The 27,313-nt window shown below is 44.0% G+C and overlaps 7 protein-coding genes across 9 annotated transcripts; 3 read left to right on the top strand and 4 right to left on the bottom strand.

Moving 5' to 3' along the window:
- Positions 1 to 34: 34 nt before the first annotated feature.
- On the top strand, positions 35 to 2,006 carry LOC108063217 (uncharacterized). The gene is made up of 2 exons (XM_017150246.3): positions 35 to 1,745; positions 1,806 to 2,006. The coding sequence occupies exons 1-2, from the start codon at positions 147 to 149 to the stop codon at positions 1,911 to 1,913; spliced, it is 1,707 nt and encodes a 568-aa protein (XP_017005735.2). The 5' UTR covers positions 35 to 146; the 3' UTR covers positions 1,914 to 2,006.
- On the bottom strand, positions 1,916 to 9,155 carry LOC108063215 (ATP-binding cassette sub-family G member 4). The gene is made up of 10 exons (XM_017150245.2): positions 8,902 to 9,155; positions 5,698 to 6,085; positions 4,111 to 4,281; positions 3,901 to 4,037; positions 3,693 to 3,838; positions 3,392 to 3,630; positions 2,921 to 3,331; positions 2,758 to 2,858; positions 2,334 to 2,695; positions 1,916 to 2,216 (listed from the first exon to the last, which is right to left on the bottom strand). The coding sequence occupies exons 2-10, from the start codon at positions 6,056 to 6,058 to the stop codon at positions 2,075 to 2,077; spliced, it is 2,070 nt and encodes a 689-aa protein (XP_017005734.2). The 5' UTR covers positions 6,059 to 6,085; positions 8,902 to 9,155; the 3' UTR covers positions 1,916 to 2,074.
- A 5,212-nt stretch (positions 9,156 to 14,367) lies between these two features.
- On the bottom strand, positions 14,368 to 16,536 carry LOC108063263 (ribosome assembly protein METTL17, mitochondrial). The gene is made up of 3 exons (XM_017150308.3): positions 15,458 to 16,536; positions 15,107 to 15,396; positions 14,368 to 15,037 (listed from the first exon to the last, which is right to left on the bottom strand). Exons 1-3 carry the CDS (start codon positions 16,439 to 16,441, stop codon positions 14,914 to 14,916), a joined length of 1,398 nt encoding a protein of 465 aa, XP_017005797.2. The 5' UTR covers positions 16,442 to 16,536; the 3' UTR covers positions 14,368 to 14,913.
- A 199-nt stretch (positions 16,537 to 16,735) lies between these two features.
- On the top strand, positions 16,736 to 18,559 carry LOC108063152 (zinc finger CCCH-type with G patch domain-containing protein). Its single transcript, XM_017150141.3, has 3 exons — positions 16,736 to 16,888; positions 16,952 to 17,878; positions 17,942 to 18,559. Exons 1-3 carry the CDS (start codon positions 16,856 to 16,858, stop codon positions 18,542 to 18,544), a joined length of 1,563 nt encoding a protein of 520 aa, XP_017005630.2. The 5' UTR covers positions 16,736 to 16,855; the 3' UTR covers positions 18,545 to 18,559.
- Positions 18,560 to 18,575: 16 nt separating this feature from the next.
- LOC108063161 (DNA-binding protein RFXANK) lies at positions 18,576 to 19,622 on the bottom strand. Its single transcript, XM_017150155.3, has one exon. It carries the CDS (start codon positions 19,578 to 19,580, stop codon positions 18,876 to 18,878), a length of 705 nt encoding a protein of 234 aa, XP_017005644.1. The 5' UTR covers positions 19,581 to 19,622; the 3' UTR covers positions 18,576 to 18,875.
- A 798-nt stretch (positions 19,623 to 20,420) lies between these two features.
- On the top strand, positions 20,421 to 23,364 carry LOC108063201 (uncharacterized). The gene is made up of 4 exons (XM_044394878.2): positions 20,421 to 20,741; positions 20,802 to 21,733; positions 21,790 to 21,961; positions 22,771 to 23,364. The coding sequence occupies exons 1-4, from the start codon at positions 20,421 to 20,423 to the stop codon at positions 22,939 to 22,941; spliced, it is 1,596 nt and encodes a 531-aa protein (XP_044250813.1). The 3' UTR covers positions 22,942 to 23,364.
- Positions 23,365 to 23,642: 278 nt separating this feature from the next.
- On the bottom strand, positions 23,643 to 27,229 carry LOC108063203 (transmembrane protein 184C). 3 transcript variants are annotated; one of them, XM_070216659.1, is made up of 6 exons: positions 26,611 to 27,229; positions 26,266 to 26,543; positions 25,999 to 26,205; positions 25,837 to 25,933; positions 24,946 to 25,282; positions 23,643 to 24,816 (listed from the first exon to the last, which is right to left on the bottom strand). In XM_070216659.1, the coding sequence occupies exons 1-6, from the start codon at positions 26,908 to 26,910 to the stop codon at positions 24,599 to 24,601; spliced, it is 1,437 nt and encodes a 478-aa protein (XP_070072760.1). In that variant the 5' UTR covers positions 26,911 to 27,229; the 3' UTR covers positions 23,643 to 24,598. The 3 variants fall into 3 exon arrangements, with proteins under 3 accessions (XP_070072760.1, XP_017005712.2, XP_017005710.2); XM_017150223.3 differs by having other exon boundaries at positions 23,643 to 24,813; XM_017150221.3 differs by having other exon boundaries at positions 23,643 to 25,282.
- Positions 27,230 to 27,313: the final 84 nt, after the last annotated feature.

Raw genomic sequence — 27,313 nt, 5'->3', positions numbered from 1 at the left:
AATTTCCCTTTCAGCTACTTGGGATATTTAAAAGGGAAATTTGGCAGTGTTGGAAAACGAGCGCAGCTCTAACGTATGTTTTGCGGTTTGGATGTGCACGTTGTTTTGTAAATTCATTACATAAATTCCGAACCAGTGCATCCGAGATGTACGCCCTGCTCCGCCGCTTCGCCGGGGTGACCAGTCCCCTCAGAGGCTACGCCTCCTTCACGCCCAGGGATGTGTTGCGAACCACCGCCGAGGAGACCGGCACCCTGATCACCCGCTTCGCCAAGCACATTGCGCTGGAGCGGCACAGGGATCGGGAGCACGTGCTGCCCAAGACGACGGTGCGGTACGCCGACTTCTTTCCCATCACGGACGACCGGTACTTCCAGCGGACCGTGCAGAAGACGGATCCCGCCCAGCTGCCAGCCCTGATCATCCAGGCCTCCAGTTATCGCTCCAATGCCACCGTGCCCATGTATGTGGCCGCCATAAACGGATTGGATGACCATGCGGCCAAGCAGCTGGCCAAGATGGACACCAGTACCGTTCTGGAGACGCTCTACTCCTTTCTGTTCCTCATTCCCGGCTGGTTGAAGCGGACGGACTTCTATCAGGCGGCCATGCAGCGTTTGGTTTTGGAGGACTTCCGGGACAACAAGGAGCGCTTCGTCCAGGTGTGCTTCTACCTGGGGCTGCAGAAGAAGCAGGCCAAGGCGTCTGATGACTTCCAGCGGCTCCTCGAGGAGCAGCTAGCCAACCATTTGCCCGCCTTGAGTGAACTGGATCTCGCTGTGATCAGCAATGCGGCCTACAAAACCTCCACTTTAATTACGGGCGAGGCAAGAGGTGCCTATGAATCCTGCCTGATTAATGCTGTATTAAATTTACAACTTACCAATGGAAATGACGCCCTGTTGGTGTCCTTTGTGAAGGCCTTGCGGTTGCAGCGGGTTAAGGACGAGCGTGTGTGTCAGCATCTGCAGGATATCTGCCTGGATCCCGTGAAGTTAGCCCTAATTGAGCCCCGCGGATTGGCCCACATCTTCGCCTTCTTTGCCGAACAGCTCTGGGATAAGAAGGAGTGCTTAAACATCGTTGTAGATCGATTGATGACCCTGTTAAAACCTGGAGACCTGCGCGCCAAGGACTTGGCCACATTCCTGTGGGCCAGCGCCCAATTGAATTGTGAACTATCTCCACAGCAAGTCCGTCAACTCGAGCTGGCTGCCCTTCGCAAATTGGATCACGGGGAGTACGACTACTTCCAGGACAACCTTGTTGACACCTGCCTCTCTCTTTGCACCTTGGGACACTACTCAAAGGATCTGATTAATGCAGCCGAGGAACTGAAAGCTGCCCAACGACGCCAGCGAGCCCAGCCCAAGGTGGATAGTCGCTTGAATGTCCTGCGATCTGCTGTGGCCATCGAGCAGCCGTCAATTGGGAAACTTAAAACAGAACAGGCCTTCAAAGAGTTCGATCGTGCACCAACTTATTTGCTGAGGGATCGCCCTGACTTGACAAAATATGCCCAGGAGTTAAGTGAGGATGCCGATGTGGAGGGCGTGGATTTGGTGTGTCCCATCGTTGGAATCAATCTGCCAAGCTTGCGAGTGCAGACAATGGGCAACCAGGAGAGTGTGTACTTTGTAGAACTACTCACCGCGGAACAAACTCTCAGGTTCAGCAAGAAACCCACTTCTTTGATGCGCCTGAAGAAGAGGCTGTTGGAATCGCTTGGCCAAAAAGTAGTCGTTGTAAGTACTTTAAGAACCTTTGAGAATATAAACCTTATTTAACAGAAAATCTGATTTCAGCTCAACTCCACAGAAATGGCTACAAATGCTAGTGAACTGCATCAGCTCCTTAAACCACCAGCAGATAAACAAGTAGAAACCGAGGTTGCCCAAGGCCTGAGCAACTAAACTTTGTGATATAGGCTAGTTACAAATCGTAGCTTTATTTAACAGTGTTTTATGTACTTGTACATATTTTTTAAATATTAATAGCACTAAACATAATGTTCAACAATTAATGTATAATACAAGGAATGGGCTAAAGGTGTGTGTGGGTTCCCCCAGCGGCCCTATCGGATCGACTTGATCTTGGCCTTGAGCACAACGTAGGAAACCAGTCGGAAAATAAGAATCATGGCACCCAGCGCGATGACGTCGTTCCAGAACTGATCACCTCTCATGGTGATTTCCTCTAGGAATTTCTTTGGATACCTGTGAAACACCATGGTTAAAAATGTTGAAAATCGAAACTACTTTTTTTTTGGGTGAAAGCCAGATATCCTAGCCACTAGACCATATGGGAGATCGAAACTACTGGAAAATATCTACCTGTAATGGCAGTAAGGCGCCTCCTCGCAGGCGAGGACACCTCGATCCAGACCATATATGGCGGATATGAAGCCCTCTAAACCATATCTTAAGTATGATATGTGACTGCCCCATCTTAGGTAGCTGGGCAGATCCCGGAGGGTGACTCCAAAGCCGGCGAACATCATCATGGGAATGGTCAACACGGGAGCGAGGAAAGTGCCGTTAACGACATCGAACCAGGCACCAATCATCAAACCAAAGCTATGCCCCACGAAGACGGTCAGTAAACTTATAACGAAGAACATCCAAAAGCGGACCCACTCCATGGGCTGATAACTCCATAAGTAAACGATTACCGTGAAGAGGAAGCAACTTATGATCTTTAAAGGAAAAACTCAAATTGGCTATGGATCTCCAGGGGAATTTACAGAAGGATACTCACTGATATAGGCAAATCTACAAGAGTCATGGCAGTGTAATAAGCTTTAAGTGAGTACCAGCGGTTGAAATGCTCCTTGATCGTAATAGAAATATCCATGGGGACTGTTTAAAAGTAAATCCAATGATTAAATCTTCATAACCAATAAAAACCCTTGTAAACTTACAAGTCAGAACAGTCAACATCATGGTGGTCATGGAATGGTGCATCAGTATGGCAAACAGCAAGTTGTAGTTGTCCAGAACTCGAGATCCCTCGCGTCCCGTGTGATCGTACATGGCGCCGAACAGAGCGGCCACCGCAATGTTTACCGCGATCCTCAAGTGCGTCATGGTTGTGTCTCGTTTCGCTTTGATGTAACCCCGTCGCAGAAGCACCGAGCACTGGTTCGAGAAGCTGGTGTCCTCCAGAGAACGGCTCTTGGTTTTCTTTGGTATGGGATACTTTCGCATCAGAACCTCGGAACGCAGAACCGCCTTGGGATTGTCGAACCAAGTAAGGCAGCTTCCGTTCTCGGTGGCCACCTTAAGGGTGTCCACCTTGTCGTAGCCATATTCTCCGCAGGCCAGCTCGATAACTGGAATATTTAGGATCTCATTAGTAACTTTTTTAAGAGGTTATATCTATCTAAACTTACTGTAATCCGCTGGATTGTGGTACATGGGACAGGGCAGGTCCACCGACTGCAGAAATGGCACTAGTTTCTGGGTGCTGCCCTGGTAGACGCAGTTTCCGGCCGACAGGACGTAGACCTGATCGAAGATCTGGAACAACTTGGCAGTGGGCTGATGGATGGTGCAGATAATGGTGCGACCCTGGCCAGTCAATTTCTTGAGCAGCTCCAGGACCTTTGTGCACGAGCTGCTGTCCAAGCCGCTGGAAAAGAAAATATGAAATGTTCCCTTATCTATGTGGAAAATTTAGATGATTGATCTTACGTTGTGGGCTCGTCCAGGAACATCACAGTGGGATTATTGATCAACTCCATGGCAATGGATAGCCTCTTCTTCTGACCACCGGACAGTCGCATTGTGAGGGTCTGATCGTGATCGTAGAGACCCAGCAGCAGCAGGATATCCTCGATCTAAGTAGGGAGTTTTTGATTTATGGCAATGACTGAAAATTTAAGATCTCCTCCTGACTCACCCTGCTCTCCTTCTCTTCGTAACTGACGGTCTGACCCAGCTTAAGATCGGCGGCTATATGCATATTCTCGTTCACTGTCAGCAGAGGCTGCAGGCGATCGTCCTGCGTGATATAGCAGGACATGCGGCGGAAGGAGGCTGTATGAGGAGTGATTACCATTAAAAATCAACTGATAATATATTTCCAAATTAAATTCTACGATATACTTACGCAAATCACGTCGTCGACCGTTGAGCAGGATGGAGCCATCCACTCCTGTGGTCTTGAAACCGGAAAGGGCATCCAGCAAAGTGGATTTTCCCGCACCCGAAGGGCCCATAATGGCAATGAGCTGGCTGCCGGGGAACTTTCCGCATACATTGTGCAAGATTTCCTTAGATCCTAAAAAATTGCGAAATTACTTAACGCTATCATAAACGATCATAAACACTTAAGTAGATATTACGCTGTCGTAATATTTTTATACGGTCGTTGGTATCAAGGTTCAGGGAACCAATGTATCCGTATCTACACGTGCATTGAACGATGATTTCTTTGCTTAATTAAACGGCTAGTAAGTAGCGACTCTATAAAAAAGTAACCCTTATATTGCAGCCCATTAAAATATAATTTTTACAGAACATAATGTGCTTGAGTGAATAACCTTTTAAATACAAAAGTCGGAAAAATATTTAGATAAAGCTGAATGGAAAACTTTTGAATATATTTATGAGTAAGTAAACCTAATTTTTGATAAAAAAATTAGTTGTAAATAAACTATTATACGTTGCTACTGGAAAGATAGTTAAGTTTGATTATCTAATTTCAATTTGTTTCAATTTTTATAGATTTAAATAGATATCCGCTCATTGTGCTTATCTTATTAGTACTTAAACCACTTATAGATTGTGCATGAAATCTACTTCAAAAGGAAGATTTGAGATACATTTAAATAAAACGACCTTTGTTTCCCTTTAAACATTCTGATAACGATGGCATGATATCAATCTATTAAAGAGTTGACCACACATATTATCTTTATTTTAGTATAATTACCGCCACGGGGCGTAAAATGGTATGGTCATCAACCTGATTCCTAATCAAGTTACCAGGGGCAAAACCAATGTCGATATCAATTGCTGTTCGCTTCCTTCTGAACTTTGAAATTAGCAGGTAAGCCCTGTCTAAAAGCATAACATCGAATCGCAAATACTCTATACATTTTCCCCTGAAGAAGTAATTTCTTTATATTATGCAGACCCTGCTGAAAGGGAATTTATGAATGACTAACTGGCCATGAATATATACAACCGCCGGAATATATACAACCGGGAAGGGGGTGTGATCGGAACGATCGGGGCTTATCTAATCAATGGAAAGCCAAGTTGGTAAAAGAACTAGCAAGCAAGTGTTTATGGCTGATTGGTATGTGAAGCATTGCCGAAAGCAATAACCTTGAGGAACAAACATCTATGTATATTTATAATTTACCTAAAGCACACTCATTTATATAAGTCAATTGAAAGCTATGCATCTGAACTTGTTTTAATTCATAAATAAAACTGGTTTTTAACGTTATATTTCGAAATACTATATGGATTGTTGATCGTATCTATAGGATATTAGCTCTATAAGTTCGGTTCCTGAGAATTCTCCTCAAAGAGTAGCCGCAGATCGTAAAACACATATTAAGCGAATATGGTCATAGCTCCTAGCTAATTTTAAGTTTTCCACTGGCAATCTTATCGAGCCATATCTTAGATCAGGCGATCAAGGTGGATCGTAAATGACGCCTTCCTTGTGCTTTTGGTAGCTCACCTCGGTTAAAGCCCAATTTCACGGTGAGGGACAGCTCCTTGAACTCCATATCCACGGGTTCGCGGGCTGGCAGGTTGTTCAGGGCATCGGTATCGAAGTGGACCTCCTCCTCCTCCACGGGCTCCAATGGCGGCTGTTTGCTGGCGGAGGAACCATTGCTATAGGTCACCTGGGGCGGAGTGGGAATGGGTGGGGGCGTGACACTCGACTGGGCATTTCGCCAGCCTCCGGAATTTGCCATTGGCACTGTGGTGGTGTTGTAGACGCGACTCGAGGTCACCTCCCCGATCTCGATGCCCAGACCGAGACCGGCAACTCCGTTGTCGCTGCCGAACAAGAACTGCTCCCGCGATGTCGCCATTCTAGGACTCTAGGGGTAAACTATCGACTGAAAGGAGGAACCAAATAAATTAGCCAATAGTTCACGGTTTTTTAAAGCATGCTCCCGTAAAATCGATCGAAACCCATATCGTTTTTACATGAAATACCCTTTTCGACCAGGTCAATTTTACCTGGCCACATATCAAATTAAAATTGATCTTAAATAATGTTAATCGATCTACGTTTCATATCGATTTTTTTTGGGTGTAGCTATTAGTTAATTTATTTAATCATTATACCATTTTCTAATAAGCTTATAAAAAAGATACATATACTTTGTAAAATTACTAAGTTAAAAGCCGCATTTCATTACAATATAAACCCATCTATCAATTTGTTATTGAACAGGTTAAACACTTAGGAGACTTGTTTATCTATTCACTAGATCGATTTAATGTTTAGTAGAAAGGTATCTCAGTTATTCCAATAATAAAAGATAAAATAATTAACCGTTTGAAAGTGAAAGATGGTTCCCTGGATGTTTCTTTTCGGATTGATGGATTCGGTGGATTATGCAAGGTGCGTGACTAAAGCTGTGAGTCTTGTGTGCAACCTGTTGCTGATCAATATAAAATGTTTAGCTTAGGCCATTAAAACGGGTTCCAATGCAGCTCAAATCGCACTTTGATCGAAAGCTGACAGATCGATCAACCTTTGTCATCTATAGTAACCTCATCATTCGGATTGGTTTTGCCCGATCGCAGGCTTAGATTGTCTATTTTTATAGCAGAGCCCTAAAAGTGACAGGGGAAAAGCAACTAATCCCTAGTGATTCTACCGATTGCTCGAAGAGCTGTCAATTTGGATGGGTGGTGATGAAACGATGAAACATTTCAATTATCTGCAGCCGTCCCAATTAAATGCGAGTTTACATAAGCGAAATGTAGCACGCAGTTTACTTTACTCCACATTTCGCACTGCCGCAAGAGACAATTAAATGCGAGTACATTTAATGCACAGATTTGCGAAAAGATCAAGGTACAGCCGTTGAGGCGGAGGCGGCGGGCAAACAATAAAACGGCACAATTGAGTGGAAATGAAATGGCAATCGTGGATGTGTTGTCGTATGCGCATCTGCTATTGATCCGCCGATCCAATCCGATCCGATCCGAACTGATCAAAACAAAAGCATTGTCCCCATCCCAGGCGGAGAATCAACAACAAATGGAATAGCCGTTGTGACGAAGCTCTAGCTATAAAGATGGGTTGGTTAAAGATTACGAAAGCGAGATTCTATATTTCTTTAATTACATATAACATTTGATGGAAGAAATAAATCTTTCTTTCGAATTTACCATAGGTATTTCGAATCTTAATGATCAACTGCAGTTCCATTTAAATACATAAAAGATCAAATGCATTTGTTGTCGTAGCTGTGACGATTTACTATATAATATAGACAGTTCTTATCGCGATCTGGGCAAATTCCCTGACTGGGCACTTCCAATCGGGACATTTCCGATAGTTGGGAAAGGTAGGGGCTTCGCTAATGAGAACTGCACTTGAACCCTGCACTCAAATCGGTTATCAGGGCTGAGAACCCACAATTACCTATGTCAATGCCCCGGATTCCCGCGGGGATCGGGGTTACGAAGGGAGCGGCCCTAGGGGAGAGTGACGTTGATGGGCCTGTATCTCAATATTGATTGATACCAGAGCTCTATGGTCACGTTTTGCCGGACTAGCTGTTTTTTTTCTTGGATTCCTTTGTTTCGAACTGGGCTCTAGATTTCGTGTTTGCCTGCGACTTTCGGGGACTCGGATCGGCCTTTATGATTCGGCACTTATGTGCTGATGCTGCTGCTGCCCTGAAACATTGTTTTGTATTTTGTATACCTTGTGTATACCTCTCGCATCGCTGGCCGAGCAAACCGGTTCACGGATCCCCTTCTACGTCTGATTTTCTGCAGTGCAGCTGGAGGAGATGGAGATGGAGGCGAAAACAGCAGCTGTTCGATCGGGGGAGAAACGGGAGCAACGCCATCCCGATCGCTGGGAACAGATTCGTGTTTGTACTCTGATAATGTGATAATTCAGAAAACGACGCCCGCCTCCCATCTTGGGAACCAGCTTATTGTCGTATTGATTTCGAATGCGATTGCCGCACATTCTGTGACAGCACTTAGTGTCACCTAATCGATTTAAATTACTTCACAGACTGCAAAAAGCGGATTAGGCAATTCTACAGGTGGGGGTCGTCTCAACGGAAGTGACCCAGAAGTTATCAGGTCTACAGACGCCAAGAGTCGCACATCACTTGTATCTATTCCATGGTAGATGAATCATTTATTCATTTAACACTTGCCTTTATGCGGTTCGAATCGGTTTTATGCGTTTGCTCATTTGTTAACAAAGACGGGCGTTTATATCTAAATTCACTGATAAGGTGTTGGCCAATAAATTTCGTTCTTCACAAACGTCTATTCATTTTACTGCGTCTGCCTTACTAATCATTAAATCGATATAATTTTCAAAAATTTTATTTTTTTATTTTCTTTATTTAATAAAATTACCAAATTGTAGCCCCCACAATTTTTGTAAACATTTATTTTATTTATTTTTCAAAAACTGTTTTTAGTTTTTATTTTATTTGTGTTATAAACTCCTAAATAACTCAAAAATATTGGGTTTTATTTTTTCACTCAGATTTTTTTAAACCAGTCTTTAGTTTACATAAAACTTTTTTAATCACAAATTGTAGAGTTTTTATTTAAGAATTATAATCTCAAATAGTGTTTTTTAAAATGTTGTATTTATTATTATTCTTCAATTATCCTTTATCCTTTCCACTTGATTGCATCCTTCACTCAGGGGAGTCCTTACCCTTTCAAGAGTCAGGACTATCACACTTTGGTAGGGATCACAAGGAGAACTACTTTCCAGCGACTAAATTCGCGATCCGCACAACCGAGTAACAAGCGTCTTCGAAGCGACGTGCGCGACTGGCGGTCAGTAAACAAACAGTGATCCCAGCTAGCTGTGCTATAATGCTGAATGGCTATATGGCAGTAGCAGTTCCCGTTCCCGTTCCCCCAGAAGTCGGAGAGTCGCTTCGTCGGCCCAGCTGACGACTCACTGGCCACAAAGAACACGATCGGCCGTCTCAGCTGGTGTGTGTTGTGTGTTGTATCTCAGCGCCCCAGTGGATGTGGGTGTGTGTTGAACGCAGGCTTTATCGAAGGCGCTCAGTGGTGGCAGGTTTTCAATCTCTAGCTGGAAATAACTTTCGAAGTTTTTTACATATCTTATAAATGCTATTGCATAGACAAACCATTACAAACCTGTTTAGAACATGAGATTATTTTCAAATTGAAAGCTTTGGATGTAGTAATAAAATATTACACATTCTGACAGTTATAGCCATTCAGCAATACTTTAATTAGGTTTTTATTTAAAAGAAATTGTCACTAATAATACTGTTTTTACAGCAGTAAAGTCTAGTTTTCATTATTTGTTATTTATTTATTAAAGATTGTCAGTAAAGATTAAAATACTAAGAATTTTATAAATCATAATTTTTATTCCAAAAGTTTGATTTGAAACACTACTTTTGATTTGACACACTACTTTCGTTTAGCTAAAATATAAGAAAATTAAAAATTTAACTAATTGCAGTAGTAGATCAGTCTAAGGAACTTATGTTATTATGTACAATTGTATCCTTTTCCTTGTTCTGTATCTTGGTTCAAAATCTTTAAAGAATTAAGAAAGATTAAAAAAAAATTTTTTTTCTTTTAAAAATAGCTGAATTTTCAGCACTGCTCCGATGATCGTTCGGCTGTCTCTCTGCTGGCGTATATTTCGCATTGGTTATTAGTGTTTTGGCGTTGTTATATTGTCGTTTTCCTTCGCTGATAAGAACCGCTCACGCACACCGGCGCACCTGCAGCGCACACAGATACTCACCTGCGGCAGCTGATTGAGTTTTGGGTTTGTGTTTGGGCTTGGGTTTTTGGCAACACGATCTCTCGGCCCGATTGCCCCGGTTGACAACGGATCGTGCTCGGGTCACAAGTCCACATATCGAATTTCTTCGACACTCCATAATTGTCGTATACGTAATACGTAATAAACATTCCCGCGTCGCCGTCGCTTTCTTCATTTGGGCTTTATTCTGTGCCAATGGCAACGTGAATTATACAGTGGAACAATAGCGAGCTCTATCCACGGACAGCATTATCGGGCCAGTTTACAATGCCTATATATTCGCAATGCGCCGACTCTACTTATTAAGGCTCTTTGTGCTCGCCCGTGAATCAGAGTTACTTCACCGATTAGCTTCCTTGTCCGCCGATCATTGGTCCCTGCGGTTAATTAAAATTCTCGGAGCAAGGTTATCGGAACTCTTTTAATTTTCTGATGATTTTAAATTAAATTTGATTTTATAGTAAGAATGGGATTATAGTAAAACAAATAGTATAGGTAAAACAAATGCCAAAAATACTTTAAAAATAAATAATATAAAATAAATAACTAATTAAATCAATAGAATTCGATTACCAAAAAAAATATTTATAAAAGTTTATTTATAATAGAAAATCTTTAACTTTATTTTTAATACTTCGCTTAAATTTATCTGTACTTTCAAATAACTATTATTGTTTTACTACCCGATAGCCTTTTTAAACCGATTCACCATGAATTCGGATATAATCATTGTGTTTTCACTTTCTATTTATTCAGATTCTGTACATTCCTCACGACTTTGTCCCACTTCTCGTTCCCCCGGTTACTAAACTTCATTGATAAGTGCTTATTTAGTTATTATCGTATTAATTGCCCCATCAAACGAGCCCCGAACCGACTCTATGATTCAATCCTCCGGCGGACTTTGACCGTTTTCGAGTCGAGCTAAACAAAAGCCGATTGATATTGTAAGTGCTGAATGTTCCCAAGCTAATAATGGAGAACAGAGCAAAGTGTACAAACTTACAAAACGTCACGGCTTTATCAAGTGCCACTGGTGATCGGCAGCTGGTTGGGCTTGAACTTCGGTCTAAGCTGGTTCCGGGGATTAATTAAGTGGCAAATACCCGATGACTGGAGAAGTTCGATCCAATACTATAAATAACAATTTACATAAGTGTGTGATAAGTTTAAATATTGACTACAAGTACAATCTGCACGCCGGCGAACACCAAGGGAACGATAAGATTACAATTTACGATCGTTTGCGCCATATAAAGGCTATAGGAAATCGTAAATAAGACGCATGGGATCACTCATCACTCCTGCGAATAAATCAAGGCGATCGCTTAGTTTTCTTGTTCTAGCTAATCTTTGCTGGTATCATTGCACCCCAAATCCGATAAAGTTCTGAGGATTTCTATACAATTTGACTTATCACCCACTGCCCATGTATTCGTAGCTATTATAACTTGTACACAAGAATGTATTCTAAGCAGCCAAAGTCCAAATTGTCGGGGCTTCTTTAAAACTCATAATATGGTGGGCGATATTTCCAGTTTTGGTGCCATAAATCTTTGTAGCGCCCGAGAGCTAACCAAAACTGATAACGCGTGGTTAACGCGTGTGCCTTGTAGCGATGAATAATGATCTTTGACAAAATCTCAGGCCGTCGGAAGTGGTTTATTTCCACAGTTTTGATGATTTTTAATTTAATTGTTATGACTAATGGCGTGATTCTTCGACTATTTATTAATTTTGTGAGGGCAATCTTTTAGTAATCTTTAGTAATTTGTATACAAATTATATAGTTGTCTCGATAATTGATTAAACTTTTGAGCTTTTTTAGTAATGTAAAAACTACATTGGGTCCAATACACATTATTATTTTTTATTATTTGAAGATTTCACAAATTATTCCTTAAGTTACTTCTCCTGTTCTTATCAGTGATTTCTAAAATTTTTAACAGCGAATATTGTGATAGGTACCTGCTATAAAAATGAGTGACTAAACATAAATTTAAAGAGTTTTTTAAACAATCTCGCTTAGCTTCTGATCATAAGTTTTAGATTGCAACCATTTAAGGTTTCAAAGTTATCCTACAACTCCATTATAAATTAAACTCTTATAAAGCCCTTCTTAAAAGCTTCCTATTTTTAAGATTTTCTTAAATAAATGCTGTATCCTAAAATAAACTGGGATTCTTTCAGTACCAACATTATTATCTTTGGATTCCTCGACTTCTGTAAGAACAATGTGAGGTCCATCTGAACACTTACCGAATAAAGATTCCTCCATAAAATTTGTATATAATTTAAATCCCTCGATGCATGCTTAACAAATTTCTCACACACCTGAAATTTTGCTCAACCGGATCGAAGGCCAAAGTGGTAACGGTTCAGCAAGATACAGGCGCGAATGAAATATGCCGCTTAATTAAAGTTAGGTTCAGTCAGGATAAATGAATCACCAAGTCACATCATCACTGGATCTCTATAAGTAGAACACTGGAACCGCGACCGCAACTTTTCCTGGCCACGCTCGGATTGGAACTGATGGCCAGAAGCCAGCGCCAGTTTGTAGGTAGCCACTTGTGATCAACCCGGACCCGGGCGACCCATCTATCTATCTAACTATTTAGATATTTAGCTATGTAAAAGCGTGTTAGAACCCAGAGACCCCCGAACAAAAGGAAGCGCTGACAATGCCGGGCTGCCTGGTTGGCTGAGTGCCTCGGTTGGGGTTGGCTGACTGGATTGTCAGACTGACTGGCTGAATGGGTGGGTGGGTCACTAGCCACTATCCACTATACACTATCCACTAGGTTTACTTGCAACAGCGGCGCATGCTTTCTAAACGCCACCATTATTTGTTGTTGTCGTGGGACGCACCTTACTAATACAAATAGCCAAATGGAAGCGGAGCGACAGCTGACACCATCGGCGAACGCGCCTTTTTAACGAGCGACCGGCGTTAAAAGACCCCACCTAGTATCAGCCGGAGTGATTACATAGAGCCCAGATGGAACTGGCAATGGAGATGCCCAGGGTCGCCATGACGTGTGCTCGCCCAGAAACTGGGCTTGGACTTTGCCCGGCACATAGAGTCTTCGCCGGATCCTGTCATATGTATATCCTGCCATTTATACGCACCTATAAATGGGTTAATGACTTGGCAAATGCATTTCCTAATTAAATTTGGGTCCCAAAAGCATAGTGATAACTGATAACCCAGTTTTAAAGACCAAAAATATGAAGAATAATTGAAAAAGGAGGGATTAGTTTATATATCACTAGCTTAAAGTATAAAGGGTATGTCCATTTTATTCTAATTCAGAAAGAGTCAAGAATAATTGAAAAAGAAGGGCTGAGTTTATATATCACCAGCTTAAAGCACAGTTAATACAAAAAAAAAGTATGTCCTTTTAATTAATGAATTCTAAAAATAATATTTATTTTATTTCAGATTTTCAAACCTGTCGGATATGTTTTATTCAACGCTTTAAACACTTCTGGAGAAATGCTTATAATATCATAATCTCAGAAGTTATAATCAGGGACCGTAAATAATCATTATTTGAGATTTTTATTTTAAAAGGCTACTGTGATATTTTGTTTTAAACGTCAAAAATAACGTTCTTTTTACTCTTGTCCACAAAGTATATGCATTTCAACAAATCTGGAAAGCAAATTAACTGTTATTTGTTCATGTCTATAAAGTGCATAAAAACCAGTTGAATTGTTGATTAAAACTTGTAAAAACCTCAGTATGCCTTTTAAAATAAAAATCTCAAATAATGATTATTTACGGTCCCTGGTTATAATACAAATAGATTTAAGAGGTCTCAAAAAAAAGAATAGCACCTTACTTTTTTATATGATCTATATACTCCATAAAACTTTAGAACATAAGTTATCAAATGAGTTGCAGTAAATTAAATTTAATAAGAAAGTGTAAGCCCTAATCAGAAAGGTCCCACAGGATATTACCGTGCTTCGCCTGCTATGTTCATAATCCATCGTTATGTATCCACGGTCCGTTGCTCTATAACACACCTTGTTCCAAAGCCAATCCCTAAAACCCTATGTACAAGGAAGTAGTCCTTCCGCACCCACTCCCCTTTCCAATCGGAGTGCCACTTTTCGCGCCCCACATGTTGCCCTTTTCCAACCACGTTATGCCCTTTTTGCCGCACAGGACTTGAAGAAGCGATGAATTGCTGCGGGGATGATCCGCGGTCGTTAAAAGGGCGCGTCTCCCATTAGGACTTCGTAGTTCGCATAACTAAATGTCAGCCAAAGTGGGATTGGCCCCCAAAACGGAGATATAGTCCAGACATTTCGGCTGAGAAATCTATTATCACTAATTGAAAGATTGAAGTCACTTTCATTTGTAAAAATGTGTATTTCAATATTTAAAATATAACAAAATGATCTTAATAAATTATATTTAAACATATTACATGCAAATATTTTTATAATTAATACCTTTGAAGAAATAACGAAGCTGTTATGGCCACCAAAGTAGTTCCCTCGGCTATACATCAACAATGGGGCGTTCTGTACATCGCTGACCATTGGCCAGGCGACGTTGACTCCTATATACCGGTGACATTACATAACAAGCTGATCCAAAACGGCGGGGCCAACCCATCCGCAGTCGCCGCATCCGCCTTTTGTCTTGCCATACATTAAAAACTAGGTGAGGGTGTGTTGTTGGCCGTTGGACAAAATTTAGTATCAATGAGCATGCGGCCCTGCCATTTGGATTGTATGCTTAATTTAAATGCAACTATTTAATTAATTTCAGCTCCGCCCGCAACGATTTGTTTGCACATAATTAAATCGGCTAATTGGATGCCAGTTTTTAGTATCAATTAGCTTCAGGGCGTGACTTTATGCCAAAACTTATTGATTTAACAGCTTAAGCTACGCCAAGACAGGTTGTTCTGCGGTGGATGAATCTGTGGAGCCGGGATTGACCTCAGGTTGTCCTAGCGACATAGGCAAGCGATCGCCCCAGCGGCTGACTTTCGCACAGGAATAGGCAGATCTGCAAATAGAAATTATAGATACAATTGCTTGAGAGATCTTCAAGAAGCAACAGGTTTGTAAAACTCACTTTCCATGCTTTGACTTCGTGAAGATAACCTCTTGGAGATTGCCCTCCTCCGTGCAGACTCGGCAGATGGCATGCTTTGACCTCACCAAGGTGGGACGCACAATCCGAGGCCATGAACTGGAGCTATCGGTTTGGGGACCCTTCTTCAGGATGGCATAGCTGTAGAGGGAGGTGTGGCGGTCCGCCAAGGAGTCGCTGCCCAAACGCAGAGGAGCAAATGAGACGGGGAAATTGCAGGGCGTGCGATCAGCCAGATCTCTAAAGCGTGGACATGGCACATCGTGAGGACACTGAAGGTAAAAAGAATACAATTTACTACCAACTAATTTTTGGATTAATTTATAAGCTTACTGGTGCCACCGTGTGACCTTCTTGATCCTGCTCCAACAAAAATCGCCTGGCCTCGTTCACCAGCTCGCTGCCCCGACGCGTTCCCTCCTCCACTATGACCATGTAGCCATCGCACTTGCGCCACAAATTCCGCAATACGTCCTCTCGCTGCTCCTTGTCCACCAACTCAAAGAGTGTGTGAGATATGATGACCAGATCGTAATTGGTTTCGATGGCGGGCAGGAACTGTCGGTAGAACACATTGCGCAGGCCCATCTGCTTATTCTCGTGGCCATCGCGCAGAATGAGCTCAGAGATCTCGTTCATCTCCCGAGACCTGTCCACGTTGTAGTACTCGAAGATGTGGTCACGCCAGAGTTCGCTGGCCACCCACATGCCGGTGCCGATCCCAGAACCGAAGTCAAAGAAGCTGCGCGGCCGGAACTGCTCATCCCGCTGGGCGAGCTCCGTGAGGACGCGCTTCATCACGGCATATTCCTGGGCACCGCGAGCAATGGCGTAGACCAGGGACTCATACGGGCCGTACTCGATCCGCTTCCAGGCGTAGACGCGCTGGCCCAGCCGCTTGTTGATCTCCAGCTCCCGCTTGCGCTTCCAGCGCTCCGCCTCCTCCTCGTTTAGAGTAACCAGGCGATCCAGGGACATCTTGGAGTTCACTTCCTCTATGATGATCCGTTTCTTGTTCTCGATCTCCTCTTGCGTAGGCGGCGGATGGCGGGATTTGATGTAGGCGTTGAGCTGCTGGCCATCGTGGATTAGTTTCTTAACGGGATGATCGCCCACGATGCGCTTCAGGGTGTCATTTAGCTGCTTGGGCAGCTCCACATGATTGGGCCTCACTACGCCGGGATGTTTCCTGGGTTTCAGGGTGGCCTGCTCCAGGCCAGAGATCACAGTCGGCTCCACGTCCACGGCAATCTTGCTGGTGAAGCGGTGCAGCCGGGGAACCAGGCTCCTCGTTGTGTAGTTCAGGGAAAACTGCATAATAATTAATTATAAATAATATGTAACAGCGAAATCAAAACAACTGGGAGGCCACACGAGTTTACCGGCATTTAGCCAGTGTTGCAAAAGTCGCAGGGAAACAGCTGATGGTGCTGCCAGATGTTTTGCAGCAAGTACAGCGGTGGTCAGGTTTATAGGTTCTCTATAAATATTCATAATACATTACAATATTTAACACTCATATTTGTATTATCTTATACAATTAAATATTAAAAATTCTTCATCCTTATATTAATTCATGAAAATTTAGCTAGTGCGTGAATTCATTTTAAAAATAAATAAAATAGAGTACTACAACCTTGACCTCCACTGTGCTGTCATCTTGCATCTTTTTTAAAATCTGCAGAACAGAAAACAACCAATTTCGAAGCCGCATCATGCTTTAATTAATAAATGAAATTAATTATGGATGAATACGAAGCACAAGTGAGCAAAGGTGATCCAATTTAGTTCCAACTTCCTTTATGACAAATATTTTCCCCCCAACAGTTGCTCGTTGTGGAGCAGGCGCTGGAAAATGCCACGGATGAGCCGCAACGCCAGGAACTTTTGGCCCTAAAGACGAATCTGCAGGAGCTACTGGCCCTCACACGGGAGTCACAAGATGAACAGCCAACAACCGATGAAGTACCTCAGCAGGTGGACCACCTGGACGACGAGCTGCAGCGGCTGAGAAGCGAACTCAACGAATTGGAGGAGGCGGTGGTCTCCAGCAACCAAACGGCGGCGGATGAAGAGCGCCAGCTGGCGGATCTGCGGGCCAAGTACACGGCCATGGTGGGCGAGAAGTGCTCCGCTCCGCACGAGCACAGTTGGGGCACCTGCTACCACAACGCCCTCATTTGCGGCGTGGACGACGAGGTGGTCATCAACAGCGAGGGCGTCTTGGACGCTCGTCTAAGGGTGCTCTTCACGAATCCCACGCATCGAGAGATGCTGCCTTGTTCCTATTACCTCGAGGGCGAATGCCGCTTTGACGAGGCGAGGTGCCGCTTTTCCCATGGCGCCCTGGTTCCCGGTAGCTCCATTAGAAAGTACACTCCACCCGATTTCCATAAACTGGCCCGCAGTCGTCCTGTGTTTGCCCTGCTGCCGGATCGCCTGTGGCATCGGGGACGCGTCCTTTGTGTCAATTTCGTAGAGCAGGTTTGTCGCGTGCGCCTAGATGGCCAGGATCACAAGGAGCGGGAACGTGACTTCAAGTTCGAGGAGCTCTTTCCGCTGACCACCGACCAGGATGAAGATGACGAGCTCTCCAGCGATGACAGTCAATCCAGCTTGAACGACGAGAGCAGTGATGAGGCGGACTCGGACTTGGATGAGCTGGAGGAGGCTAGGAGAGCCCGCATGGTCGAGCTGAGTTTGTTTACCTTTAAACCAACGGAGCGACTGGGCGCCTGGGAGGAGTTTACAAGGGTAAGTAGTGAGAATCTCCTAGCAATTCAGCCATTTAATTACATATAAATACCATTCCCACAGGGCATCGGCTCCAAGCTCATGGCTAAAATGGGCTACATCCATGGCACGGGTCTTGGCTCGGATGGCAGAGGCATTGTTACCCCTGTAAGCGCTCAGATTCTTCCCCAGGGTCGATCCCTAGACGCCTGCATGGAGCTGCGCGAGGCAGCCAACGGGGACAAGGACTACTTCAGCGTGGAAAGAAAGCTGAAGCGAGCACAGCGTCGTCAGCGGAAAGCGGATGAGAAGGCCTACGCCCGGGAAACCCAACGTACGGATGTTTTCACCTTTCTAAACGCCAGTGTTCTTGGTCCAGGAGAGAACAGTCAGCAGGGCGAGCAGGTGGCCAAGAAGGCCAAGACCAACGAACTACAGCAGCATTCGACAAAGACTCTCAATGTGGAAACAGTGCGAGTGGCTGACGAAATCCGACGAAAGCAGCGGGACATGGCCAAGGTGAAACAATCGCTGGACCGGAATTCTGGAGATGCACAGCTCCAAAAACGACTGCAAGTGCAGCTGCAGAACCACAAACAGGAACTAACCGCACTGCAGGCACAGGAACGCAGTCTTAGCAAGGAACAGCAGACACGCAAGAGCAAGAATAAAATGTTTGAGTTTTAAATAAGAATATTTTTGTGATGGATACATTTTTTAGATAGATATGTGGGTACTTAAAACATATTTAAGTAACAAAACATAATTCTCCGGTGGAGATAAAGTACATCAAAACGTTTTTATACCATTTTATAGGCTGTTTTTAGTACAAATTTAAAAACAGATAGGAAATTCTTAATTTTAAATGGATATGTGGGTATTTAAAACATTTTTCCTTAAGAAAACATTAATCTCCGGTGGAGATAAAGTACCTCAAAACATTTTTATACCATTTTATACGCTTTTTTTTAAAACAAAATTAAAAACAGAAAGAAAACACCTTAGATCTACCCCCCATTTAAATACTACCAAACGCTCCCGCCGTGATTATGGCGGTCATGTACTGCTCCAGGAGTGCCTGGGCCAGATGAGCACCATGCTCCACGGCCAGCGAGTAGGCCGTGTCCCCGTCCTCGTTGGTGGCACTCAGATCCAAATCTCTGGCCAGCAGTTCGTTGCAAGTGTGCGGATGATTTCCTGCCGCTGCGTACATAAGCGCCGTGCTCCCAACGATGTCCATGTGACCCGAATCCGCTCCATGGTCCAGTAGGAAACGAACAATCTCATTATGCCCGCCGGCTGCGGCGAGGAGGAGAGGACTGACCAGATCGGGGGCCATGGTGTTTACATTAGCGCCCGCAGCGACGAGCAGCTGCACGGAAACCAGTTGCCCGTAGGAGGATGCCCAATGCAGGGCAGTGAATCCATGACCGTCCTTGTGGTCGATGTCCTGCTGACGTGCCTTTTCGGCTGCCACCTGCTCCTCGGTGATCTCGCCCTGGCCGGCGCGTTCGTGGAAGGAGAGGGAAACCTCGACGGGACAAAAGGTGGCCTCCGTGTTGCCGCGCTGCAAATTGGTCAGCACCGTGGATTGGGGGCGGTACGGCAGGAAGGCGCTCTTCCGCTTGGCGTCCAGCACCAGCATGGAAGTGGGCGCCGACCGCACGCCCTCATCCTCGTCGGAATTCGCGTTATTTTGGAGAGTGCTTGCTGGGGCCACCATTTGTTGTGAATCTGTTTTATTTACCTTTGGTACCCTAGATTTGCAAACTAGAAAGGTATATTTGTTTTGTGACTAGTATCTAATATTGAACAAAATTTACTTTTGGATATATAAATGTAAATTAATATATATTAATAAAGGAGACTTAAAAATAAAAACAGTACACAAAAAAAAAAAATTCTGAAAAGTACAAGTTTTTATAACAATTTATAATATTTAAATATATATAAAAAAATTACTTTTTCTTATATAAATGTAAATTAATATATACTTGAGGGAATATACTTAAAAATAAAATCAGTAAAAATATACAAACAATTTTTGAAAAGTACAAGTTTTTATAGCCATTTATTTTGAAACTAATTTTATCATATAATATTTTACAATCAAATTATTAAAGCTAACAATTTGATGACTCAAGCGTTTTATGAAAGTAAAGGGTATCACTTGGTACATCATACCTTTTTTTCCATTTGCTTTTGTTGCTTTCCCTGCTCTTTGAAGCCACACTCTCGTCAGCATTATTTTGCAACTGCCGCACGGTCACACTTACTAGGTTTGTTTTTATTTTCTCGTTTCAAAGCTTAATTTGCGTTTAATTATGTAAATATATTTACCTGATTTGTTAGCGCTGTATTTGTGTGTTTCATAACAGGTTTCGCGACGCGTCGCAGTTGTTTCTTCGGCCAGCAAACGACGTTCCTGCACCTGTTGCGCCTTGCCCACCAAATTGTTTTTGCCATTTCCAGTGCAAACCTGCGTTTGGCCTTTTTTATGCCCTTTCCACGTACGTTTCCACTGGCCGATAATTAATTGCGTCGAAGGAATCCTCAACGAAACATGGGCAACACGAGTTCCAAGGGCGAGTCGGACGCCAGTGAGCCGCCCCTGGAGGGGGGCAGGCAGCTGCACAGGCACAAGGGCAGCCAAGATTCCACCTCCCACCTCCCCCAAAACTCTGACGTGGGCGGCGGCGGCAGTCACAACAACAGTTTGAAGGTGCAGCAGGCGCAGGGCTCGATGACCAGGTCCGCCTCCGGAGCGGATGTCACCGAGAAGTACCTCACCCAGCTGGTGCCGGTCGAGAAGCTGGCCGAGATCCTCCGCGAGCAGACGTCGGCCAAGCTGGGCATTAATGGCATTGTGGCCGATGTCTTTGTGGTGAGTAATTAGCTGATAACACCCATAAAACAATAACACTCACACCTCTTCTTTTGCCAGTCACAAGTATTTCCCCAATACACCGACCTCGGACAGCGGCTCTTCCAGCTGATGCACTCCAACTCCAAGGCCACCACGAGGCATCTGGGCGCTGTGGCCTTCCGGCAGCAGTGCGAACGCTTTCTGGGCATCATGGACGACTCGAAGACGCTGGAGTGCTACATCAAGATGTACGCCCAGGAGGATAATCCCGAACTGATCGACAAGACGGGCGTCACGCGGCTCCTGCACATCTGCTACACCATTGCCATGCAGCACTCGGGCAACGCGGTGCTCTGCTCGGCCATCAATCGCACGTTTGGATCGGTGACCAAGTCCATTTTCCTGTGCCACGACAGCATGAGCCTGGGCTACGTTTGCCGCTGGTTCGAGCAGAACCTAATGCGACTGGTGCTCCTCGTCCACAAGTACTGCGTGCACACTTTGTCCACCGCCTATCGCGGCTTGGAGCTGCAGAACCAGTCCTGCGGCATTGAGCTGCAGACTCCGGTGCTGGAGCAGCGCAATCCCTTCACAGACACCACGGACCACAGTGGCGGAGGCGGCGGACGGGACATGGACTCCCTGATGCCCCTCTCACAGGCCTGGCTGCTGGCCGGAGCTCTGCCGCCGCTCTACTCCAAGCCGCAGACCGTTGCCCCGCCGGCCAGCAGCAAGGGAAACAACAATGTGAGCGCCTCAACAGCCGTGCAGATCTTCAAGGAGAAGCTCTCGATGATGCCCTCGCACTGGACGCTGCTGTACGACTCCAACGAGCATGGCGTCGGGGCCAATCGGTTTCTGCACCACGTCCTCGGCTACCGCGGACCCACGCTCGTTCTGCTGCACACCAAGGACGAGCAAACGTATTGCGTGGCCTCGCCCAGTGAGTGGAAGGAAACCCATCTGTTCGTCGGCGGCGAAGGCAGCTGTGTCATCCAGCTGCTGCCCAAGTGGGTAGCTTACTGTTGGTGCTTTTCGTATCCTTATTAATCCTTATTCCCTGAAGGTTTGTGATACTGGAGAAGAAGCCCAACATTCTGTACCTTAACACCAGCATACGCGGCTATCCGAAGGGACTGCGTGCCGGCGCCGATCCGCGCAAGCCCATTATAGCAGTCGACGAGCATTTCGAGAATGTGGACTGCAAGGGACTGGCCGCAGGACTCATGTCGATAGAGGTAAAGGGATATGTTCGTCTATAATTGGTTTTTTAAATCAATCGTTTTATGAGGAATCAAATCAGTCGTGAAAAGACTTTTAAAGGTCTTTAGCAATTTCATTTCACTTACGGATGTTACGATTTTAAAATATTTTCCATTCAAAATCAGGCGTAATTGTTCATTATCAGCGTTGCGCTTGTCCTAACCATAATATTATTATTTTACTATTTCTATTTTATTAAATATTAGTATTTAAAAGGATATGTTCGCCTCTAACGCATACTTAGTATGAACAATTCAAAGTAGCTCCCTGAATCAAATCAGTCGTGATAAAATCAAAATTTATCAGAAAACTGAGGTTTCGATTGCAACAATTAACTTTAATCAAGATAAGTTATCTGCTTCAAAGGGTATAGATTAATTCAGTTAGCACCAGTTATTCTCGAAAGGGGAAATGAAAACAGCGCAGTTTTTAAAGAAATCGTTTCTTTTATTATTATAAGTCCACTATTAAAAAAGTGAAAACAAGCTAGTCAGTAATTCAGACCAGATTCGGCTATCAACCAATACTTTGAATATTTCACTGCACTTTAATCGCATTCATGTACAATAAGCCTTATTCAACAGGGTATATTTATATATGTGTATATGCATATATGGTATGTAGTGTAAAATTCATAGACGTATATCGTATATAAACGGCATAATCTCCAGTCTAAGCTGTTAAAAACATGCGATGCATTATAACTAAGTCTACGATTCTCCTCATCCAACAACAGTCAACCAACAACAAGAACTACACGTTGCTCCTCCTTTTCTCTTCACAGGTCTGGGGCTGCGGCGATAAATCATCACGCGAAGTGCAATTGGACATCAAGAAGTGGCAGATCAAGGAGGCCGAGCGACAGCGGACGGTGAAGCTCACGGCCGCCGATTGGATGGACCATCCGGATCGGTACCTCCTCGAGCTGGGCGGCAGGCAGAACTACAACAATTGATCGGAGCTGCTTGCTGCGTGCCTATCTATGTATGCTGAAAGCAATTGGGGGCATGCCCCGTCGAAATTTACTGGGAGTCGTTACAATTATGCGCACGCAGCACGAGAAGTAATCACTGGACTGAATTTGTTTTTAATTGATGTTGATTGATATTCGGTTTACTTGTTTTCTTTCTATTATCAGTAGTATTCGATTTGATTTATGTTCGTAACGTGAATTCCGTGAATGCCTTTATATGTACTTCGGTCTACTCTGTATCTATATGTCTCCGTTTTCGTTTTCGTCAGTTTTAATTTAAAGTTTTCTGTTTCGTTCAAATGTAAAAAGCAAGTATTATGAAAAGACAAAGGAATCGAAGTGCTTAAACAAATATTTCAATAAATGTTACAAATAAAATGGCCTTGTCATCAATATATTATCTCATATCAGCACGTCTGAATATCATTTGGCATTTTATCTTTTACGGGGAAGTGTAAGATAAATGACTCTAGCCTAAACAAAAAACTGGGAATGCAAGTGGGGAATTCATGATACAGCAAATTTGGAAAACTTCTTATCACATTTACGATTTGCGTCAACAAAACCGAAAATATATTAAACGATAAGGCTTACAAATGAGTCGAAAATGGAATGAATAGCAGTGTTAGTATGTAAATAATACAATAATAATGCAGATAAAAACATAAAAGGCGGTTTGCAAATATTTTCCAATGTTATATTATAATTGTGTATATTAGTTTTACAATAAGAATTTCTATTTAAATACAAGTCACGCCCTTTTCTGACCGGCGGCAGTCGCAAAATTCACAATCGGTTCAGGAGGCATGTTTCTAATTAACTACTACGCCACACAAAAGTTCGAGACCTAACTATGCGGGGATGTATTGAGTAAAAAGTATTGTTTCGAACAAAATCAGCACATAAAAAGTACATACAAAATATCTGGCCCCATTTCGCACAAGTCTAATGATGATTCTTTGGGCTGGGGGAAAAACTAAGGCCACCATTCAAATGCCCCATTTAATGGGCCGCTAGAAAGTGTTTGTTTTTATGAGTATTCTAAGCCTAGCACAAATCAAGTTAAAGGGGAAACAATAAATATAGCAATGACATATACATATATAGACTTCGGATTTTAGGTGAAATCGTTTTTATTTAAATACTATTTAAAGCCACATTTGATTGGTTAAAAATTGTATTTATTAAGTTATAAATAGATTTAGGCAAAACTTAATTTAACCAATCAAATGTGGCTTTAAATCATATTTAAAAACAAGGATTTCACCTAAAATCCGATGTCTATACATAACTGAAAAGGGTTTTAAGGTCTGCCTGTCTAGGTGATGTACTCTCGATCGCGGCGTCGCCGCGTCGTGGAGGCGACTACAGCGACAAGGGGCTGCTCGCCATCCGCCTGATCTACTCCGTCCACGTCCACGTCATCGTCGTCAGCGTCATCATCATCCCCGCCCGTTGAGTTCGACCATTCGGAGGCCGACTGGTTGCTGCCAGTGGCACTGAACTTCAGGCTGCTCGACAGGCCAAACGAAACGGACAGCGAGGCGCTCACGTCCACGCCGTCCTCATCCTCGAAGGCGTCGTCAATGTGCGGGTGCTGATGGTTGTGCTGGTAGTGGTACTGCTGTTGGTAGCGGTGTCACCTGCCTGCGCCCGCTCCCAACAGCAAAGCATAGTCGTCGTTGGACTCGGGTATTGGCGCTGCCGCCGAGGCGGCTCTGCCACCCACGCCAGCAGCCGCATTTGCACCCGCACTTGGATCCCTTTCGCGCTCGCGAAGATGCAGATGAGAGTCCGTCGCGCCCGGCAAGTGTAGTTGTTGTTGTTGGTAGTGGTTGCTATCGTCGGTCATGCCTGCTAAAGGAAATCGAGATTGGGAGTGAGAATGATGTGGTGGTTGGCTTTCGTTTTCGGGCAGTGTGTTCAGCTTGCCATCGTAGACAGGCACGATGAGGCGACTGGATGTTGTAGCACCATACATGTTACCTGATTGCGACGAGTTGTTGCCCCCCGACAGCTGCTGATCCTGCCGCTTGCTGATCAAATACTCGGACTCACTGCTGGAGCGACGCGGACTGCGGGCCAGCGGCTGGTAGGTGCTGCGTCCCTGGAAGCGGCGGCTCAGCGAGCTGCCCACCACGCCCAGATGCTCGGTGACGTCCTCCTGCATGTCCGAGATGTCCATCATCGAGAGAAAGGCGCGGCACCAGCTGTGGTCCGGGTTGTTCCAGTACTGCGGCGAGTTTATGTGGAACGGGTGGTGCGGGAAGCTGTAGATGTGGGCCACGGCCGCGATGAACATCTCGATGCAGATGAGGAAGTTCTGGTGGGGAAATATAAAACTTTTGAAATTATTTGTTTAAAACTTTCACTTAAGTTGTAAGGTTTGTTTTGCTTATTTGTTTATATATAATTTGACAATTTGGATAATAGAACATCTCGGTGCAGATAAGGAAGTTCTGGTGGGCGAATATAAAATTATTTAAATTATTTGCCAAAAACTTTCGCTTATATACATAGAATTTGTCAATTTGGATAAGAGAAAGTGTGACTTAATAGTCACTCTTAGTCATGAGCTTAGTCTTTAGCTTAATTATCTTTTAAGCAAAAACAAATATATTAAAATATATTAGACTAACTAAGAGCACTACCTAAATCTAGAAATAAAAGTGAGAATAATAAAAAAAAATTAAATTAAAAAATTAAAATAATTCAAATTAAAAATTCCAAAAATTTTAAAAATTTACAAATTGAAAAATAAATAAAAATTAACATTTAAAAAAAAAGTCAATTAAAATAGTAATAGTAATATGAGTAATTATGAATAATAAAATATATTTAATACCCTTAGACAAAGGTTCTCAATTAATCACTCACCTGAAGCAGGGAGGCCAGATTCGTGTCGCCCACATCCGAGCCGAAAATGTCCTTGATTATGTTATAATAAACCAGCACATTGAGCAGCACTCCTTGGCTATAAATATACGAATATATGATTAGAAACACAACACCTTTAAGAGCTTCAAGTTCACAGCTTACAAAAACGAGAAGAAGACCACAGCCTTGATGCACAGAAACTTGGGGATGGGCTTCATGGGTTTGAGGTCCTCCTTGTTGGCACGGTAGAAGAGAACCAGGCAGTACATGGCCACAAACTGGGAGATGTTGTTAACGACCACGATGTAAGGAAAGGCCACGTTGCCGGCAAACTTGCCTTCGCCGTAGACGTCGCACAGTTCGCAGATGCTAAGGGAAATATGATTAGAAATGGGTTTTAAGCTGATAGAACTGCAAGGAGAGACTTACACAGAGATGAAGGTGGTGATGGGACGCACCACCGTGTACTGGAGGATGCCGTGCTTGCAGTTGTGGATGAACTCGCGGCCCATCACCCAGGGACGCATGCAGCAGAGCGGAAAGAAGTGCGGCACCTGCGGCTTGTACTCCATGGTGGCCTCCAGATCCATGCCGAGATTCAAGTAGTTGAGCAGGTACACCATGAAGTTGTAGATCACGTAGGCCTCATAGCACTCGCGCAGCGAGTCCACGTAGATGGAGTGCTTCGGAAAGAACAGGCCAATCCACTGCAGGTGAATAGATAGTATTAGATTTCTTGTGGTTTTCAATTCCGATAACCGATGACCCACTTACCGCGTTCAAAGCGTAGATGGGCACCATCCACAGTATGCGGATAATGTGCTTCTGCAGAATGGGCTTGGTGAAATGGATGACGTGTTGGATGATGTGCCAAATGGAAACGGGCACGGCGGACAGCACAAATAGGCCGCCGATGAGGATGAGCTGATCGTTGCGCTGGAAGCCATCCTTCACCGAGTTCACAATGAGCAGCGGCACCACGATAATGGCGAAGATCACATAGGTGACGATGAGCAGCGGGCGTATCCAGATGCGCCACTCCTCGAAGAAGCGTCGAATGTCCAGGGTGCACATCCTCTTCCTTTTTGGGTGGGTGATTGCTCTTGGGGATTAAAGCTATCACCGGATTAATGTAATTCCGGAGTTCGTTGACGCCGCCGCCCCGATATTCTGTTTTCACTTGGCTTTCCGCTTTCCGCCAATCTGAATCCCTCCTCCTCGCCGCCAGAAGTTCTCGCACAGAAGATTACAGGAGATTACATTTTCAGAGATCCCCTGCTAGCAGAGCAAGTGCCTCGGGCCACTGGGTCAGTTCCTAATATCAATAATATCGCTGATATCTCCTTCTTTTGTGCCAAATCCAAATTGCAGATGCCTACGTCTCCGCCAGCAGCTTAACCGATAACGATAAAAATAATACCAAATGTCAAATAAAAACCAATGCTTTTTTGGTATATTCCCGAGAAGAGCCTACGGT

The sequence above is a fragment of the Drosophila takahashii genome, chromosome 2L (assembly GCF_030179915.1).
Source record: "Drosophila takahashii strain IR98-3 E-12201 chromosome 2L, DtakHiC1v2, whole genome shotgun sequence".
In the NCBI taxonomy this organism is placed as follows: Eukaryota; Metazoa; Arthropoda; class Insecta; order Diptera; family Drosophilidae; genus Drosophila; species Drosophila takahashii.
This window is presented reverse-complemented; position numbering and strand designations above follow the sequence as displayed.

Bases quoted from the DNA above. Each gene is read 5' to 3' on its own strand.
- LOC108063217 (XM_017150246.3), top strand. From the start codon at position 147: ATGTACGCCCTGCTCCGCCGCTTCGCCGGGGTGACCAGTCCCCTCAGA. The intron at 1,746-1,805 runs GTAAGTACTTTA...ATCTGATTTCAG, and splicing joins TTGGCCAAAAAGTAGTCGTT to CTCAACTCCACAGAAATGGC.
- LOC108063203 (XM_017150221.3), bottom strand. From the start codon at position 26,910: ATGTGCACCCTGGACATTCGACGCTTCTTCGAGGAGTGGCGCATCTGG. The intron at 26,544-26,610 runs GTAAGTGGGTCA...ATTCACCTGCAG, and splicing joins CCATCTACGCTTTGAACGCG to TGGATTGGCCTGTTCTTTCC. The intron at 25,283-25,836 runs GTGAGTGATTAA...TTTCCCCACCAG, and splicing joins ATCTGGCCTCCCTGCTTCAG to AACTTCCTCATCTGCATCGA.
- LOC108063263 (XM_017150308.3), bottom strand. From the start codon at position 16,441: ATGCAGTTTTCCCTGAACTACACAACGAGGAGCCTGGTTCCCCGGCTG. The intron at 15,397-15,457 runs GTAAGCTTATAA...TTTTACCTTCAG, and splicing joins AAGGTCACACGGTGGCACCA to TGTCCTCACGATGTGCCATG. The intron at 15,038-15,106 runs GTGAGTTTTACA...TTCTATTTGCAG, and splicing joins ACGAAGTCAAAGCATGGAAA to ATCTGCCTATTCCTGTGCGA.
- LOC108063152 (XM_017150141.3), top strand. From the start codon at position 16,856: ATGAAATTAATTATGGATGAATACGAAGCACAA. The intron at 16,889-16,951 runs GTGAGCAAAGGT...TCCCCCCAACAG, and splicing joins TGGATGAATACGAAGCACAA to TTGCTCGTTGTGGAGCAGGC. The intron at 17,879-17,941 runs GTAAGTAGTGAG...CCATTCCCACAG, and splicing joins CCTGGGAGGAGTTTACAAGG to GGCATCGGCTCCAAGCTCAT.
- LOC108063161 (XM_017150155.3), bottom strand. From the start codon at position 19,580: ATGGTGGCCCCAGCAAGCACTCTCCAAAATAACGCGAATTCCGACGAG.
- LOC108063201 (XM_044394878.2), top strand. From the start codon at position 20,421: ATGGGCAACACGAGTTCCAAGGGCGAGTCGGACGCCAGTGAGCCGCCC. The intron at 21,734-21,789 runs GTGGGTAGCTTA...TATTCCCTGAAG, and splicing joins GTCATCCAGCTGCTGCCCAA to GTTTGTGATACTGGAGAAGA. The intron at 21,962-22,770 runs GTAAAGGGATAT...TTCTCTTCACAG, and splicing joins CAGGACTCATGTCGATAGAG to GTCTGGGGCTGCGGCGATAA.
- LOC108063215 (XM_017150245.2), bottom strand. From the start codon at position 6,058: ATGGCGACATCGCGGGAGCAGTTCTTGTTCGGCAGCGACAACGGAGTT. The intron at 3,839-3,900 runs GTGAGTCAGGAG...CTCCCTACTTAG, and splicing joins ACGAAGAGAAGGAGAGCAGG to ATCGAGGATATCCTGCTGCT. The intron at 3,332-3,391 runs GTAAGTTTAGAT...TAAATATTCCAG, and splicing joins CCACAATCCAGCGGATTACA to TTATCGAGCTGGCCTGCGGA.